At 36.1% G+C, this 19326-nt stretch overlaps 1 protein-coding gene across 1 annotated transcript; it reads right to left on the minus strand.

The window, feature by feature from the left end:
- Positions 1 to 14198: 14198 nt before the first annotated feature.
- Positions 14199 to 18800, minus strand: LOC132122727 (tapasin-related protein-like). Its single transcript, XM_059533074.1, has 8 exons — positions 18654 to 18800; positions 18118 to 18300; positions 17751 to 18023; positions 16513 to 16842; positions 16025 to 16354; positions 15787 to 15855; positions 14962 to 14981; positions 14199 to 14709 (listed from the first exon to the last, which is right to left on the minus strand). Exons 1-8 carry the CDS (start codon positions 18793 to 18795, stop codon positions 14698 to 14700), a joined length of 1359 nt encoding a protein of 452 aa, XP_059389057.1. The 5' UTR covers positions 18796 to 18800; the 3' UTR covers positions 14199 to 14697.
- Positions 18801 to 19326: the final 526 nt, after the last annotated feature.

Here is a 19326-nt window from a genome sequence, read left to right on the forward strand (position 1 = left end):
GAGGAGAGATAGAGCTCCACTTTATCCTGGCTCCTCCTCCTTCTTTCCATTTTATCTGTATTAATCTCCACTTTAACAACACAATGCTCTGTCTCTGCTCTCTCTCACTCACTGTTCCTCACTCTCTTTTTTTCTCCTGAATGATAAAGGCCACTCACATTTCTCCAGCTCAAGCATGTCCCACTGTCTCAGCAGTACTATATCAGAGGAACAGACACGCCTTTTGTTTTTTTTCTGTCTCACTTTCGCTGGGTTCAGAGTGTGGTGGTTGAGGTCAGGATAAAGACTGCACTCTTAAGGTTTTAAAGTGCCTGCTTACACTGTAAAAGTGTGACAATATGTGGTTTAAAATGTCCTAAGTTTCTAGAAGCAAGCTATTTGCTTGAATAAAACATCACATCCAGTCTGTAAATATTATTTAAAGATTAATGTACAATTATGGGGTGTGAGATTATGTGTAGCTGCAGAAATAGAAAGTTGCATCATACAAACAGAAAAAGTGTCTTAAGCTCAACAAGACTTGAATTTATTTGATTAAAAAAAATGCATTATAACAGAAATACTGTGAAATATCATTACAATTTAAAACCATTGTTTTCTGTTTGAAAATGTTATTTATTCCTGTGAATTTTCAGCAGCCATTGCCCAGATTTCAGTCTCAAGTGATCATTCAGAAATCATTCTAATATGCTGAGTTGCTGCTCTAGAAACATTTAAATTCAAGGCATCCTTGCTGAAAAATAAAAAACAATTATAAATCACATGAAGTTGTGTGCCAAAACATTTTAGAATCCTGCCTTCTAATATAAAAACAATAGTCGAATTCATTTGACAAAAAGGATAATTCCCTGGAGAATCCTCATCTGTACTTCCTAACAGTTCAAAGTCTTATCCTTTCCAAACTGACCTTGCATCCTGTAATGATCAATCAGTGTAAAGACAAAATGAAGGCGGATTGTATTTCAAGAGTTTGCTGTTGAATAGAGGGACATAATGGATCTGGAGGAAGTTGGCTTATTGTGTTTGCGTCTGTGTTTGTGTTTTGTGGGTGAAGGGATGAGTATAGAGCTGCAATAGAACCCCGGCAGAGCAAACAGACCTAATCACATAATGAGGTGCAGGGGTCTCTGGGTTGGGCTAATGGCCTGTAGCACAACCAATCAGTCCTGGCCAACTGACTGAAATAACTTTGCATTCCAGCCCACTGTTTACTGTAAACACTGGAAGCCGTGGGAGAGCAGAGGTGATTTATAGCTGTACACACTGGGCATGTGCTTATCAACTATACATACCAGAGCTGTGAGCGAACACAGGAGGAAAATGCCACGCTGAGGAACAGGATATCTATTAATCTTTCGTCAAGACATCTTGATCTAGACAGATCTAAAAAGAGGTTCTTCAAGAGTCAATCTTGCAACACATATGATTCAAAGTTTGCTGGAAATTTTCTGCTTGCTTCTGAGCATCTGTTTTTTTACTCCCCACCACCCCCCTCCCCTCAGCCCTCCAAATATGATTTCCATTTTGCAATGATGTCAGACTTTCACATCAGGCATGGGTTGTAAATGTCTCTGGGGATCAACAACAGGCACATGGAGGAACAGCACAATATTGTACTTTTCCCTGGCAGTTTGTTATTGTATCTAATGCAGCCAACATTTAATCCCCTTTGCCCTTATCTGATCCTGAGATACATGGTGGTGATTCTGATAAGTCAAGCAGAATGGATCAGACACGCTTTTTGGATCAGTAGCACTGGGACAGACCAGTGCAAGACCTCACATGCTCACGCAAGATCGGTTCACTCTTATCTGAGGAGGGATCAGTGATAAAGATAACCTGCACAGGTATTGCAACACTGACATGAGAGAAGGATGTGACCAAGACAAAACTATGACACAACTTAGTATACTTCTTACTAAAGAGTGGCTGAGCCCCGAGGATCTCTGGATGTTGGGAAATGGCAACTGACATACAATCCTGATATGACTTACCAAATTACACTGTAAGATTATGTCTGATTTAAAAATACTTATGTATACAGTCATTGTGACAAATTTGTACAAGATTAACAAGTCAGATAAACAGTTATCTACTCATGAAAGACTGCTTTGTTTATTTTAAACACTTTCAGCAATCATGTAATTATGTTAAATTTTCTCCATAGTTGTTATCTTACAAACAAACACTGCATGCTTACCAGAATCCATAAAAGGTTTGCATTGTACAGTGAAGCTTTTAAATTGTTTCCTGAGTAAATAGGACAGCATCGGATGTTCAGTTTTTTTCTTCTTCTCAATTCTGCTACTCTCATGTTGCAGTTTTTAACACGAGTTAAGTGAACAGCCCCTTAAAACCAGTTTAAAACCAGAATGCATTTCTGTGTTGAAATAGAAACCTTTTGGAACATTCTAAATGTGTGTACTATCACTTTTGATAAGATTTAATGCATCCTTGAAAAAAAAAAAAATCACATTAGGTTGCCTGCTAAAACATTTTTGAATCCTGCGTTCAGATTTAAATACAACAGCTGAACTAATTTCAAAATACCATGCCAATTTAAGGGACTTTCAACACGTTTCAGTTATTCAGATTAGGAAACTGCAAATGATGAAAGTGCAGTGGTCAAAGATGTTTTGCACATGTTCACATAAGAAAGCAATGGAAAATGAGTGCAATAATGCAAAACCAAGTTCTGTCAACAGCCCCTGATACCTTGTTGCAGCCCAACAATATGCCATAAAGTGACAAGCTATAAAACATAATCACGTTAATCAGTTTTTATCTTAACAGCTGTGGCCCACACCAAGAGCTCACTTGAATCGAAGAATATATAATCAAAAGACATGGGTGGAGAGAGACTGACTGGGGAAGTTTAGAATTAAATAATGTGTGACAAAGCCCTCAAGTTTGACAAGAAAACCATAAAAAGCATGGTATTTATTGAAGCTTTTTGGAAGTGTCAAAACAATAATATGTGAACAACTTTATACGCTTTTCAGCTGCAGCACATAAGAAGTGCAAGAAAGCGTGCAAACAGGGAAAGATTATCTGATTGGCTGTGTTTGGTGATTGATTGCTTAATGTCATGCCCCACTTCTGCTTTTGGTCCTGGTTTGCTGGTCTTAGCTGGTTTAAGCTGGCCTCCCAGCCTAATTATTTGACATGCCTCTAGAAGCTGAAATGAACTAGCTAGAAATGTTTAATCTTGTTTTGCAGCAGTTAAGAGACATTTTTGTTGAAACATGTACAAATCTTTTGAACAATATTAACTACTTTGACGTTTTATAAATGTCAAATATAAATATAAATTGGTGCCCTCCCAAAATAACCAGTCTGGCCTTATTCGAAAGAATGAGTAAACACTCGAGTTAACCACAAATCATGAATTCTATGTCACTAAACTTTAGAGCACATGGTTCTTTAACCACATTCAGCCATGATGACAGAAACTTTTTCCAGTTCACATTGAGGAAATGTCAACCCATCAGTCTAAAGGCTGAAGCTTCATCCTCAGTTTGAGTGAACCAATGCCCTGCGAACCCTGTCTGGCATTCATCTGCAAGCCGTTGACAAAAATACAAAAGCCCATTTTTTTCACCACGTGTAAGCTGTGGGTTTCCTGAAAACAAGTCTGCATGGCCATTACATCAGAGTTTCCATGGGAACCCAGAAGTCCAAACACGTCCAGAAGAATAACAGCCAAATCATGATGTCATAGTCACTTCAAAGTCAATTTAATTAAGTGCACATGGTGCCAAGTGAGAGAGAGGGCGAGTGCAAGAAGCAGACGTGAGAACAATAAAACTGATTTAAAGTTATTTTTGTGATATTCTTGGCATTTTCTCAGAGGCATAAGCAGATCAATTTCTGGCAAGCTGCACAATGATGTAAGTCATGTTTGAAATGTGACTATAATGCGTATCTGAACCAGAGGTGATGGATTTCATGCTCACAAACCATTCACATACTCACACACATCACTGATATGGACAGCGAACGGGCAGTATTGTCCACTCTGGTGTGACAGTGTGATCCTCCAGCTGAAGAAATGATGATGGTGTTGAAAGGTGAAAAGAGTGGAGGATGTGGAGGAGGGAGACACATTCCCCAAATCCCAGCCGACCTCCTGAGATGACTGGCTCCGGATATTTACAGCCCCTTTTGCTCCGAATGGCCAGGATGGGCTGACTGAGCTGTACTTCACTGCTCTGTGTTGATCTCCACCGCTGCACACACACACACACACACACACACACACACACACACACACACACACACACACACACACACACACACACACACACACACACACAGCCTCTTTTATCAATCGAATACATACGCACATAAGCATGCCTAGGAGAAATATGAGATTACACCGACTCCACATCAGAACTCACCGCAACACAATTAGCCCCTGATTCAGTGCAGTTTGCTTAAACCCTTCCATCAACACTGTACTTAATCTTCTGTAGAAACGTGGTCTAGTGGTCTACTGGGATGTAGAGGGGAGAAAGTGATCCAGAATTCATCTCACCCATGAAATGAGACCTGTCTTAAGTGGGCTTTGTCTTTAAAAGGAATAAGTAAACAGAAACTATTGCGACAACAAGTTGAGAGTAATCACAACCACTGCTCAATGACTTAATACTGCGTTTGGATTTAGGCAGAGGTTTGTTAATATTTATTTACTTAAAGTCTCAAAACCACAATTTCTTTTTAAATTAAACATTCTAAACATTGAAAAAATTCATAAAAATGTATTCTGGTGTAAACTAAGCTACACATAGCCCAGCCTTTAAAAAGAACAATGGGGAAATTACAGTGCTCATTCAAAGCTGGGGATCATCTCATTTGGATTACATTAAGGGTTGAGAGAAGATCCCAAAAAATTATATCATCCTACAAATGTCAGGGGAAAAAAAGTTTGAGGAACTTGAGGAAAATCTGGGATTTATTTCATTTATACCCAGAAATAAAAAATAAATATTTAGAATTGTAGTGTAAAATAAATATTATTCAATATTTACGTAATTTTTTGCCATATGTCCTACTTCTATGGATCATCTCAGATATTCCTGGATAATATGATAATCAGGGTTTACACACTTGTGGATGTCAGTTAAGAAATTATTAAACTTAATTAAATTATTTCATTTGTTTTAAAACAAAAAATAATAATAATACAATTCAACATCACTCATGTTGTTATGCTGACATAATTCAAAGAAAATGAAAAAGAAAAGAGTGCAAAAAAGCAGCATTTTCAGAATTGCTCTCAGATTTTTAGACCTCACTATTTCTTACATTGCTGTTCAAATATTTGGGCTTATAAGATCTAAAAAAAATGTATTAATAATTTTTTTTTTGAAAGAGCATATTAAACGGATCAAAAGAGACTATTACGATTTTATATTGTTTTTATATTATTTTAAATTGTAATTATTTCACAATTTTACTGTTTTTCCTGTATTTTTTTAATCAAATAAATGCAGCCTTGACGAGCACAAGAGACTGCTTTCAGAAAAAAGTTTAATAAATTACCAGCCCCAAATATTTGAACAGTATATGATTGCAAAACAAAAAACAAAAAAACAACCCGAAAGTAAAATCACACACCATAAAAGCAACAACTTCTCCACAAAGCAGCAGTCCCTTCCTGAGAAGCAGGAACTATCAGTCTGCAGGTCATGCCAAGAATAATACTTGAGCAATGATAGATGTTCTAGGAAGCAAATAAGAGTGATGTAATAAAGGCAACTCAAGCCAAAACACATTTTCTGTCATATCCATCTATTGTTTCTGCAATCTGCTCTGCTGTACCGAAACTCAGCTACAACCTCCAGGCTCCATTGCCTGCAGCGGCCTCATATTGCATGACATCATCCTCTCTCTTCAACCGTTAGAAGGTGAGGCCACAGTCTTCAACACATGCACGCACACACAGACACAAACATACACAACAGTGCACTTGGAAAACAATTATTGGTATTGGTGTTACTGTGTTGGGTTAAGTGTACTCTTCTGGAGTGGCTTGGACAGCGCAATAATGGGCTTATTTGAGCTTGTTCCTGATGAGAGTAACATGAGCTGTGCAGAGAATGTCCATTTTGGTCTCTCACTTAAGGGGAGGAAAACATATTTTTTTTATTAGTGGTTGATGTCAGCATGTACCATAGTGGTCGAAAGTGGAAGAAAAAAATTGTCAAAACATAAAATGAAAATACTTATGTGCATATTTTTACTCTATGTGTCATCTGGTTCCATAATGCATTTTATAACTGCATGAAAGAGCGCAAAGGCTCCACCAGTAATGGTTTGAACTCAAGCAAACGTAAAGAAAATATAAAAACACATAATATAATAATATTAAATCATAATCAGTGTTATTTAGTGTCCTTGGAAATCTAGTTTAATTTTGATTAATATTTCAAAATATTTTTATTTTCTGTTAATTTTGTCATTTTTTTTGTTATTATTATTATATTTTTAAATAATATGTCTATTATTAGTTAGTTATTATTTCTTTATTTATTATTATTTATTATAGTTATTAGTTATTTAGTTTAGTTGTTTTAGTATCTCAAGTTAAAGTTACCTTAAATAATTTTATTTTGTTACAAATCACATTTATAATTTTTTTATAATTTTTTAATTAACTGTAACTCTAATAATATGATATTATAATTAACTCTAATAATATAATATAATATAATATAATATAATATAATATAATATAATATAATATAATATAATATAATATAATATAATATAATATAATTCAACCAAAACTAAAGTAAAAAGAAATAAATTCAGTTGAATGTTTCTTATTTGATTAATTCAGGCGCCAGTTGCCAATACTGCTTATTTCCAAGTGCTGGATAAACAGTCAGCCAAACAAAGGCTTGTGTGAGAGCAAGAGAATGCAAGCCCCTGTAAAATCTTTCATTTGGTGTGAGCTATTCACCATGACGGTTGAGAGGCCCTTCACAGGCTGAAGCATGGAGGCCCCTCCAGGTGAATTAAACTAGGTGTCTGTGTGTGTTTGAGTATGTGTAACATTCCTAATTGTCTGAACACAAAGAGACTTTGGAATGAACATTGAAAGTGAGCTACAACATATTATTAGCATGAAGTCTTTGCACACAATTCAGCCTTTGACAGAACGCAAACACATTACAGCTGGGCTGTGAGCTCAGAGCGAAAGTGTTACTGATTTGTGCAATAACAGGCTTCGACGTGGCATATGTGCATGTGCTCACCTGCGAGGGATCAGAGCCAAATATATGTAATCACTCATACACCTGCCTATTGCGGTGTGGTCCTACTGCAGTAACAGTATCAGCCTCCTGTAAAAGTGCTTTGTTGCACATTAGCAGCCATTCACCCTTGTAAATAAACAGTTAAATATTATCACAAGGCACTAGTGATATATTCACATTTATGAGTGAAAGAAGAATGAAAAGAAAAGCAAAAACATATCACACTCCAATTGGAACTGACAAGTAATTTATACTGCAAATGTTGGATACTTAAGTAGTATAATAAATATTAGCTATCATTTATGTTCTACTAAAGGTTTGCTCTACTAGGCTACATTATACAGATTTATTGACCACCTGGGAGCCTTTCATGTCTTGCAAATTTATGTTTTGTATTATAAATCGCATATGTCACTACAGTATTTGATAGCTTTCCATAAAAATAGTTTCTAGCTGGGAAATCTGCACTCAATTGTTATAAATAACAGATAAATCTTTAATTTCATTATGCCATGGTGTTGATCCTCTAGGAAGCAATGGATCCAAACTATAAAAGAGCCCAGGACCTATGCAAGTCCACCACAACTGAAATACTCTTTTATATTCACATCACACACTACAGACACATATAACAAATATATTAAATACTACGTTGATTTGGTGCTAAAATTTCTTATTACAGTACAGTTGTGTGGATTAGTATTTTTGTGGAAAACATTTTTTTCTCTCTCCAGGATTCTTTGATGAATATAAAGTTCAATAAAACAGCATTTAAAATTGGTATTTTTTTTTAGATGTCTACATACTATAGTAGTTATTATTTTTTATTTCAGTTTTAGTTATTTTAGTACCTAGTTAAACTAAATGCAAATGACAAATGTTGAAAGCTGAAATTAAATAATTTTGTTGTAACTTGACTTGCATGTTTGATGCTATTAATAATATATTACATTCGTCCCTCACAACATTTTGCTTAACAGGTGAGGAGACTCACAGACAGTTAGAAGCAGAAACAGGATGAGCCTGGAAAAGGTTATCTGCTGGGGCACAAATCATTTTCAATGAGGGCCGGACAGAATTTAAAGTGATAGTTCACCAAAAAATGAACCTTTTTATCATCATTTACTCACCCCCTTGACGTTCCAAACCTATATTACTTTCTTTCTTCTGGGAAACACAAAAGAACCTATTTCAAAAATAACCTATATCCTATTGACTTTCATTATATGGATAGAAATCGTGTTTGGTGGTGTTGGCAGTGCTGGGAATGAGAGGTCGGAGAGGTCAGGGCATGTGCTGGAGGGATGAGGCGACTGCTGGGCGTCTGTCACAGCTCAAGATAAGGCCAGTGGGCGGGCCTGGCCTGCTGCAGAGCTACAAGAGATTAGACATAATACAGAGAGCCGAACAGATACAAGAAAGTGTGTCGGTAGAAGTTGGCTTCTTACATCGGTCAGCTGTTGATAGGTGTCCCTGATCCAGGATCAGTCAAATGCAGACTCCTACCTCAAACTGAGATGTGCTGTTGAAAGATGATGCCTGTAGGAATAATCCTTAGCAGAGCTCTCCCACACACCGCTCGCTCAGAGACATTCTGGCCTGGACAATTATTTCTGAGTCCACTCCCTACATCCCCACACCTGTGACTGCAGGGCGACTCTCTGGGGTGTGTAGTTGGAGGCTCAATAAAACCAGTCATTGCTACATACAAAACACAAAATAGAGAATGAGAGATTATTGCATGGAGCAGAAGTCTCTAATGAGTTGCCTCTGGGCCTCCAGACTTATGGTGTTTCTTTAGTACTTCTGGACTTGTTGAACACAATTTTCAAACTCAAAAGTTTATTTTGTCTAGTAACACATAAATGTACATCACAGGAAAATTCTGCCATTTTTGTTGTCATGAACAAATCTCATGTCCATATATATAATATATATATATATATATATTACAACTAAGGTGGGGGTAAAAAATAATTTGGGTAAAAAATGAATAATCTTGACACAATAAGTTTATTTCATTCTTTATATATACTTTAGAAAGTAGTATTCATAGTGTATGTAAACACTAAATGTTATAGATCTAATTGTGATGATTCATCCATGTTGTTTATTTATCATTATTAATTTTATTAAAAAACTATCAGACATCACCAGAGTTTGCATTCAGATCTGCCTCCATCCAATCAAAAACCACCCTACACTTTTTTCTTTTTCTGTAATCCATTTCAACTCAAATGTACATCAAAAATGAATATAAGATCTGTCCCTTGTTCACATCACAACTTAAGAAAAATCAACCGCTGGGAAAAGTGCCCATAGTTGAAGAAACACCTCATTATGCCCCTCACTTATTTAATAAATAATGGACATTATTTATTGATTTCTTTAAAGTTATTATTATTATTATGTGAAGAAAGAGACTGGAGCATTCCAGAGCATTCCAGAGAGCTGTGCAATAAACTTATACTACTCCATATTAAATGAAAAGAAAGAACACTGCAGCATGCAACAGAGGCGCCAGAGCTATTGATGACTGTGACTAAGTGCAAACACACTTGATCGAGCTGACGCTAACATGACTAATGGGAGAAAGATAAACAGTGACAGAAAAGACTGGCAAGGTAAAGAGATAGAGAAAATGACTGGCCCCCAGTAGACCTGATAAAACGGTGTAGATGACTTCACTTCCCGGCACCAGGGCCAGAAGGCATAGGAGGAGACGGGGTCAGGGGAGGTCAGTGGACAGTGAGGCTTTTCCATTCCTATGATTTTAATGGCTGAGAATCTGCCCGACTGACCCTTCTCGTGTAGTGCTGCAGGGGAGGGTGTCTGATCCTGACTTTTGACCTCTCAGCTGGTCTGGCTTCTCCCAAAAGGAATCAATTTCTTCAGACAGTTCAGTGCAAAATACACCACATCATAGGAATCAGATTACAAGCAGGAAAAACATCAAATGCTGCATGGGTATGACATACTTTACCAACAAACCACAAAGCTACAAAGTCTTTGAATCTGGTAACAGTCACAGACAGTCACAAATTTATAGGAGCTCAGAAGGGGAACGTCTTTGGGATCGTAGTTCACTGGTTAGTCTAAATCCTCCATCACTGTGGATTCCTCCAAAATAAGAGATGACATAAAGAAGACCGCTGTTAAATTACTCTACAGAGCTGCAATACAGAGGCGAGCCATGTGGATGTTAGAGCTATCACGTCAATTTTTTCTGAAGCTCACTTTCAGCTGACAGCTTCATCTTTAATCACCTCTGTGTCTGGAGAGCCAAATGACTAAAGGAAAAACTTGGCGATAATTCCTGGCAAGTCCTTGGAGAACATAATCATATATGGTCTAAAGCTCTGAACGATTCCTAAGCATTTTAGTACGTCTGTTCCATGACATCATGACTGAATCAGTGCACATGTACACAAACACGTTTAACACCATATCCTGCCCGATTTTCTAATAAGAAAAACTGTGTGCGTAGCATGACTGTTTCTCTTACCTTCAACCCTTTAAATGTTTCAAAGGTGTGTTTTTCTTTCAGCTAAGCACTTTCATCAGGTTTTGTTTTCTTAGTTGGCATTAATTTAACATGGATAATATTTAAACTATTATCATCTGCCTTTGAGCCACCCGAGCCCATGTCCCACAGTCATTTTCATTCATGACATTCTCATGCTTCCAGACTTCCAGCCTATTTAAACTAGAGCTTCAAGTTTTTCTTGGACTGATAATATTAGAAAAGCATCTCCCCACAGGCTCACTACAATCAAATGCATATGAATGTTAATGTTATATGTCATATAAATTCACCCTCCATTTTACTTAATTTTTAAGGATGCATTGAGTTCATCCTATTATTTAAAAATAAATAAAAATAAATACATAAATACACATATACATAAAAAATGTTAAATATTAATAATACAATTTCAAGTGATAATAATAATAATGAAAATATCTTTCTGAATAAACAAACTTTGAACGTAAAACAATTATCTTTTAAAGTTGACATATTTAGTTCATGCATTAGTGGAGAATGTGCTATGTCCTTTCCATAACACTCATTTTTCTATGATCCAATAAGAGTCACAGTTATCAAAATGGCATGCTTCATATTCCACATGCTAAAATGTTTACATCTGTGAACACGCTAAATTTCACAGTCATAAACTTGTTTATATCATGGTGGTATTTATCCCCAACGTCTGTAATGATGAACCTCTCTGTGCTTCACTTTAAAAGAACCTTAAATCAGATGTGGCCAGGCACGGATCTGGTTAAACCTCTGTTTAGAACTGGACATCCCAAAACTATGAAATGGCAATGATTTTGATCCTGATCCTCTTTACTTCACACATATCAGTGTTTCATATATCAGTGTCTTCATAGGTGTCATCAGGTGCTGAGAAGACACAGTGTCTCAACCATCTATCTCACACACTAAAAATACTACAAGTCATGGTGTCAGCTAGTGTTGGCAACAGAGAGAGAAAGAGAGAGGGAGAGAGAGAGAGAGAGAGAGAGGGAGAGGGAGAGAGAGAGAGGGAGAGAGAGAGGGAGAGGGAGAGAGAGAGAGGGAGAGAGAGAGAGGGAGAGAGAGAGGTTCAAATTTAAAAGGCAGAAACCACAGCCTGATTGATGCGGGTTGCAAGGACCGAAGTCTTTCCATTCTATTCTATTCCACCAATTAAACGTGAGGGGTCCGACTGAGCATCCAGCCTGCGCATTCACCAGGGAACCAAAGAATCCAAGAGAAAGTCCATTTTTGGATCTTCATTCCACCAGATTTCAAACACAGGCCAAAGGTCCAGAACAACACAGGAAAAATAAACACATACACACAGACACAGGACAGGAAGGGGGAGCAGGCCATATAGAGAAGAAAATAATACAGGATAAAAAGACAAACAGTCAACTAGTCCTGATGACAAGGTGAAGAATTTTGGGGGGTGGGTAAACATTCACTGGAAAGTTGGAATTTTATGAGAGACATATGACTAGTAAATTTATGTGACAAATTAATTCTGCTGAGACAAATGCTGAGCAAATCAAGTCCTCGACCAACTTGGGAGAGTCAGGGGAACAAATTTATTGTACATACAAGCACTTAACCGCAACTTAAACTCCTGGTGACTGGAAGACGAAATGAACCATCACCCACCCTGATGTCTGAGCCTGCAGACTATAGTGGTAATAGAATGTGGCCTTAAAGGGAGTTAACCTGAAAATAAAGTTTCTCATCAGTTACCCATCAAATTTTTCCAAACTTGCATGAATTTCTTTTTCTGTGGAGCACATAAGATGTTGTGAAGAAAGTTTGAACTATTTTTGTCCATACATTGAAGATCAATGGGTCCAAACAACAAGTCACAGTGATTTTTATTGCATGGACAAAAACAAAGCAAACAACAAAAAACACTGAGACACGTTTGTGTTCCACAGAAAAAAGAATGCCATACAGGTGTGAAAAGACATAAAACTATTAAAAATAACAGAAATATAATACCTAAAATAATATAAAAATGGAATATAAAATAGAAAAAATTAACCTAAATGAACTAACTTGCCTTGACAACTAAGTGAAATAAAATAAATATAAGCCGAATTACTAAAATGACTAATACAGGAATAAAAACAATAGAGAAAATAGAAATAAGAAAATATATAAAATGACAAAAACACAAAATTACTAAAACTTAGAATGAATATATATATATATATATATATATATATATATATATATATATATATATATATATATATATACATACATATATATATAAAAAGCTAATACAAAATATTAATAAATATGATTGCAATATATTTAATAATACTAAATAACTCTAAGGATGAGTAAATTGTGACAAAATTCATTTTGGGATGAACTGCTTCTTTAAAAGCAGCTATATTGAAAATTCTCTATTGTACCTTAAAGTCCATTAGAAAAATAGTTATCCATTAATTATCAAAAATAAATTGAGCCCTTATTGATTTCCCCAGAGCACTGACCACCATGAGCAGTCACATGGCTCTGTGTTTCTGGGCTTTGGAAACAAAACAAGCCGTTCCCTCAATTCTCTTTGAATCAGTCTCCTCACCTCCCAGAGTGATGAGGTCTGTTTGTTTTTAAATCCCATCTGTGCTGAAACAAGCGCCACATGGTCGCCTATTCCAGGTTCAGAGAGGTTTAATCAACCCCAATCATTCTTTAGTTCAGCTCGGCTGATTAAATTGTGCTAGAAAAATGTTTCTAACTTCCACAACACATTAGCCGAAATAAAACAAGCCACTGTCGCTTGTTGTATAAAATGTCATCAGGTCAAATGGAAACTGACGGGGCTAATAACAGATCACGAGGCACGGGCAGGCGGCCCATCGTTTATGCAGTTGGTGTAATAGAGACTCTTGATTTTTTTAAGGCATAAGCCTCATAGGGTCCCAGGGCAGCTGAGCACTGAGCATTGACCTTCCTTTGGCTGCTGACCCACCAGGCATGCTAGTTTACAACAAGCCCAGTGAGCATCACCGCTGAATAGTCCTTGAAATAAAACAAAACCTAGTTGATTTCAATCAATGCATGCACAATAACATTACTAATAATACCAGGGATTCTGAATTCACATATAAAGTTCCTGATAATGGCTCCATTGTGCTTTTGAAAACATTGTGGCTGGGATGAGAAAGAGTGAGTGAGAGAGATGAGGAGGGTACTGTGGGAGAAGGGGAATGTACCAAGTGCCATTTGGGAACAGCTGCCATTCCTGAGTGAAGTGTTTATAGTGTAGCTAACTGGGAGTCAGGGAGATGCCTCACAGGGGGGCACTGTGGTCCAGAGATGAGTATTTAGCCAAGAATACTTAAAAACCCCTCAGGCCATTGGTGTTGGCTTTCACTGTGAGTGGAAAACAGCGTTGCAAACATCACACAAAGTTCTCTGAAGATGGATATATTTCAATTTGATGCAATCAGAACGTAAAACTCATTAAACTAAACATTTTACAAATATAATTTTTTTTTTTTGCAACTGAAGTGCCAAAACACTCATTTATACCTTTCCTCACATTCAATATTATATTATTATTTTTATAACTTAAAATGATCAAAACATCAGTAGTGCACTTTGCATTCATGCCAAATTGACATTAAAATCAATAGATGCCAAAAATGATACAACCCAGAAAGTCATAAGCAAGTTCTTCTTCAGCTCATAAAGAGCCACAGTGCTTTATCAGCCATAGTAAACTAGGGCATAAAGCATGAGATCTGGAATTACACCTCACATAACACTCCCCATTTTCTCTTGAAGAGCACCTGATCTTGGCAAATGCAGCAGGAGGAAACGTTGGGATGAGGGGAGAAAGCCAGACGAAGGGAGAGATGTGTTGTCAGTTTCCATGACGCTCTACTTCAAGTCCTCAGGAATGAGTTCTCAAAAAAACCTCTGCACATAAGAGACATGAATAAACACACAGTGTGAGACTGGACATATGGCAAAGACACACTAACGTCACAATTCCACATGTCAATAGTTACACATACATGTACATACAGCTCGCACACATACACAATCATAAACATTACAGACAGCCCGTTCATCTCACTCAGATTCATACACCTGGGGTTCATGTAAATTTGCACAAAAGATGTTGTTAAAAATGTTATTGCTACTATTCTTTTACACCTGCATTCTCACCTTTCTTGCTGATTTTCTACCTGAAAAAGAGAAAAAAAAAATAGAAGATGAGACTTGCACAGGTGAATAGAATAACGGAAAGGTGAAAAAAATATTTTGTTCCAGATAACATTTAAACTTTGACAGAGTGCCTTAATTAATTCTATTTATTAGCCACACTATCACTGTCTAGTGATAAAAAAATATTGTGACCTGGATGCACGATTCTGAGATAATACAATCATAAATATGTGTATTACATTGTTTTCTCTAAGAAAAATAAATCAGGATATATGTGTATAATAAAAATAAAATTAAATAACTTATTAAATAATTAAATATATTAATACAGTTGAAATAAATTGACTACAAACAAGATTTGTTTTGGCTAAATATGAATTTACAATAACAAATATATTTATAATATATATAACAATTTATTTATAATTTATACATACGTGTCAACATAGCGAAAATATACGGTTCATGGTTTAATTTATTTTTATGTTATTAATAATTGTTTATGTTTATGCATTTATTGTACATGTTCCAAGGTGCCATGGTATTCCACAAATATGCAAAGAGGTGCCTCAACAAACTATTTCCAAATGTACGTTTCTTAATTTTAAAGAGAATGAACTGGAAATTTGATATGCATCTAAGTGGAAAACCAAGATTTTTATGTTACATGCTAAAGTGACCATATAGATCAAATAGGAATATAAGATGCATCATGTTTTCAGGATGTAAAAAAAAACAACATCAAATAATAACAATTAAAATGAGATATGCACAATAAAGTTGATAAAAATGTATAAAGTGGTTTATAAACAACAAATGACTTACCAGCAAATATATAAAAAAGAAGTACTCCCATAGCAATTATGATGAAATACCACATGGTATAGTCAGGTCCTGTGATCAACAAACAAAGCAAAAAGTATATTGAAGAGTGCTGACAATCTGTTATAATGGAACATCATGCCTGCCACCTAGTGGTTATTTGTAATATTTAATTTAAAGGATAATTGGGGACTGTCCCAATTGGTCAAATAATTCTGTATTTGTGTTGCATCTTATTCACCTTTAACTATGAGATAAAAACTCTTGTGGATAGGACTGAGTAAGGACTTATGGGATACTCTGCAGGTGTACTTATTTCCAGAGTCCTCCAGGCCAGGCTCCAGATAGAACAAGGCTGAGTGCGAGTATGTGCCATCTCTATGATGTTGATGACTGGAGTACCGAACATTTTCCAGTAACGGAGACGTAGGGCTGCCTCCAGATTCTTCAATGTACCACTCAATAGTTGCGTCCAATGGATAGTACCCCTCTGCATCACATATTAGCTTCTCGCCCTTACCAAGTGTCAAAGACAATGGGGAACCCACGTTTATAGACACACGGGGTTGTTCTGTGGATTTTGAAAGAGAAAGTGAGAATTCCATCATTTTTTCACCCTCATGTCATTCCATACCTATAAGAATGCGTTTCTTCAGTGTAGCACAAAAGAAGATATTTTGGAAAATGTATTAGCTGTTTCTATCTATACAAAGAAATAAGTCATCTCACCACTTATGGTAAGAGAAATATCCTGGCTGCCATTGAGAGGAGGAACCATCACAGAGCAGATATATGTGCCCTCGCTGTGTATTCTGGTGGGGGGAAGCTTAATGGAGGCGTTTCCTGCAGCGATGGCCTTGACATCTACTCCGCTGCCTTCTGTCTTCCCTGTGCGGCTGGAATAGCTGAAGAGCTTGCTGCGCTCCCCGTGCTGCTGCAGTCTCCACTCCACTGTTGCATGAGGCAGTTTATGATCCACTGCAAACTTACAGTGCAGGTTTGGCTCCTTCAATAATTTCACCTTTACTGAGGGTGTCTGAGTCAAAACAACCATCACAGCTGGAAAACACATAAGGAAGACAGGCTGAAATAAAACATGGTTGGGGACAAAGTAGAAGTAGAGCCCCTTGACTACAGTGGTGCTCTGAAATGAGGAGCCAAAGTTTGTGTTTTTCATGTTTCAGTTCTACTTATTGTTGACAACAACAATCGTTTTTTTTGTATGCTTATATTAACAATGTAATTAATGTTGTATTTATTCATACTTAGTATTTTTCTCATTAAGTTAGTGCCTTTTAAGCATGTTTACATTTGTTAGAATATAACAACTTTAAGAAAACAATTTTTCAGTATTTGTCAGGTTAAATTAATGCACATTACTTACAATTTCTAGTTTGTATTTTTACATTAACTAATGTATTTGTTGTTCTCTTTATTAAATGATATATATTTTTCATCCAGTTTGTTTCTTTTTAAACATTACATTCATTAAAAAAATTAAGAACAACACCTTATTTTTCAGTATTGTTCAGGTACTATAAATAAACATTACATGCACTATTAACAAAACAACAATAACCAATTCTGTTCTGTATTTTTACATTAAAAATTTTCTAATTATTACAAGTTAGTAATTTCTAATCAAGTCTGTGCTATTTAATCATTTTTACATTAGTTTCAAAATAATTAGAATGCAGTTGCACATTTAATGTATATTAATGTATAATGCTATGTTCAGCAAGTAATCAGTAATCAAAGTTCAGTAAACATTGCAGGTATCTTTATTGTCACCAAAAGCCCTAACTGATCATGTTTTCAAGTCATTTGAATTTTGAATATTACTTAAAAATGCTGGGAAAATTCAATATTTGCATTGTTTTATTTTTGAATTATATTCTCTTCCAATTTTTGGAGGAGGCACTGCCTCCCTTGCTTCCTAGGAGGAAACACCCCTGATTGATGGTTACCTGATGTTGTCAAGAGATCCCCATCATTGATTTCTTTCCATTCCATGAAGTCAATCTGTCCTTGGGCAGGAGATACAGTTGCGTGTCTGAGGAAGGTGGTGATTACAAACAAGCCTTGCGTATGGCGTATTGTACAGGTGAACCAGACGTTAAGATCTTGCGCTCCTGCAGTAGGCCAGCGCATTACAATCCCTCTAGTGCTGTATCTACGGATCTCACAGAGTAGTGTATCCTTACTTCCCTCCAAATAACGCCTCATATCCACTTTAGAGGCTGCATTATTATACACAACAAATTAATACACAGTATATTCATTAAAGACCAAAAATCTTTATTAAGGTTATAACTTCAAATCACTTTCACTCACCTTTGACGAGGAAGGTAATAGTAGGGTGTATAGGCTTGTCGCCGACATTTCCAAATTGAAGCACAGCCTCTCTGTTGATATACTTGGTTTCTATGTGGCTTTCTTCATTTAAACGAACATGCTCATCCACAAACAGACAAGGAAGCCACTGAACATCATAAAGAGACTGTGAGTCAGTTACACCTGCTCAAAACAAACAAACCAGCAAATAAAGAGAATAATAACATTATAAATAAACCCAATACTCAATTAATTGGAAATGAAATGTGGAGCTAAACGAAACTGAAAATAAAAGTCCTCGTATACACAATCTCCATGATAAACAACCTTGCTATATAAAAGTGACTTTAAACTCCTCTGATAGTTGTATTCTTCAAAATATTACGCATTAATTTACCTAATACTTATGATTTATATATAAAATACACATCTTGCATTATATTACATAATACGAGTAGAGGCGTAAGTTAAAGGATAGGGAAAAATTAAACGGTGACATGCCAGAAATAATCTATACAAGCAATATTTACAAATACCTAAGCATAAAAATGCTAGGATAGGACCACCAAAAGTCCAAAACATATTGTATAATCTCGTCGTCGGACAATCAGCTCGCCAGGTAAGCAGCCAAGAGCCAAGCACACACTTTCTCTTTCGTTTCGACAAACTGATGTGCATCTGCAGGCTGCATACGTCATCAAGCCTGGTTTATTTCAGTTAACCGATCATTACATTCGCGAGTCATAAGCAAAAAAAAAAAAAAAAAAAAAAACACGCTTCACTAACTATAATGGTCAAATCTACAACTGTTAATATTCTACAATAAGATCCAGTATGACAATGCGGTCAAGCCAGCCGCGATTGAAAACACACGGCCAAGCCAGCCGCACTTTTATTATCTTGCGCGTGTAATCTTGTACTTACGGTACGGGTGCTGAGAGCAGTCAAAAGGCATATAAATAAGCTGTCATAAACACGTTTACTTTATACTTTTGCTTATTTTAACGAATTTTTAGTTTTTAAGTACTTTATTTTTGTACATAAAGGTTTGTATTCTACATTAATTATTATAAATCGTTTATTAATGTTTATAAATGTTCATATGAATGATTTTCATTTATTTATTTACATTTTTTTCATGTTTGTGTGTGTATTAAAAAAAAAAAATGCATCCTACCAACTGCTCTGTCCCATTTTCCTACACACATA

The sequence above is a fragment of the Carassius carassius genome, chromosome 41, assembly GCF_963082965.1.
Source record: "Carassius carassius chromosome 41, fCarCar2.1, whole genome shotgun sequence".
NCBI lineage: Eukaryota > Metazoa > Chordata > Actinopteri > Cypriniformes > Cyprinidae > Carassius > Carassius carassius.

Excerpts from the sequence above, each read along its gene's own strand:
- LOC132122727 (XM_059533074.1), bottom strand. The coding sequence starts at position 18,795 with ATGCACATCAGTTTGTCGAAACGAAAGAGAAAGTGTGTGCTTGGCTCT. Across the intron at positions 16,843-17,750 it reads GGATCTCTTGACAACATCAG|CTGTGATGGTTGTTTTGACT; the intron begins GTAACCATCAAT and ends TGTGTTTTCCAG. Across the intron at positions 14,982-15,786 it reads TCTTTTTTATATATTTGCTG|GTAGAAAATCAGCAAGAAAG; the intron begins GTAAGTCATTTG and ends TCTCTTTTTCAG.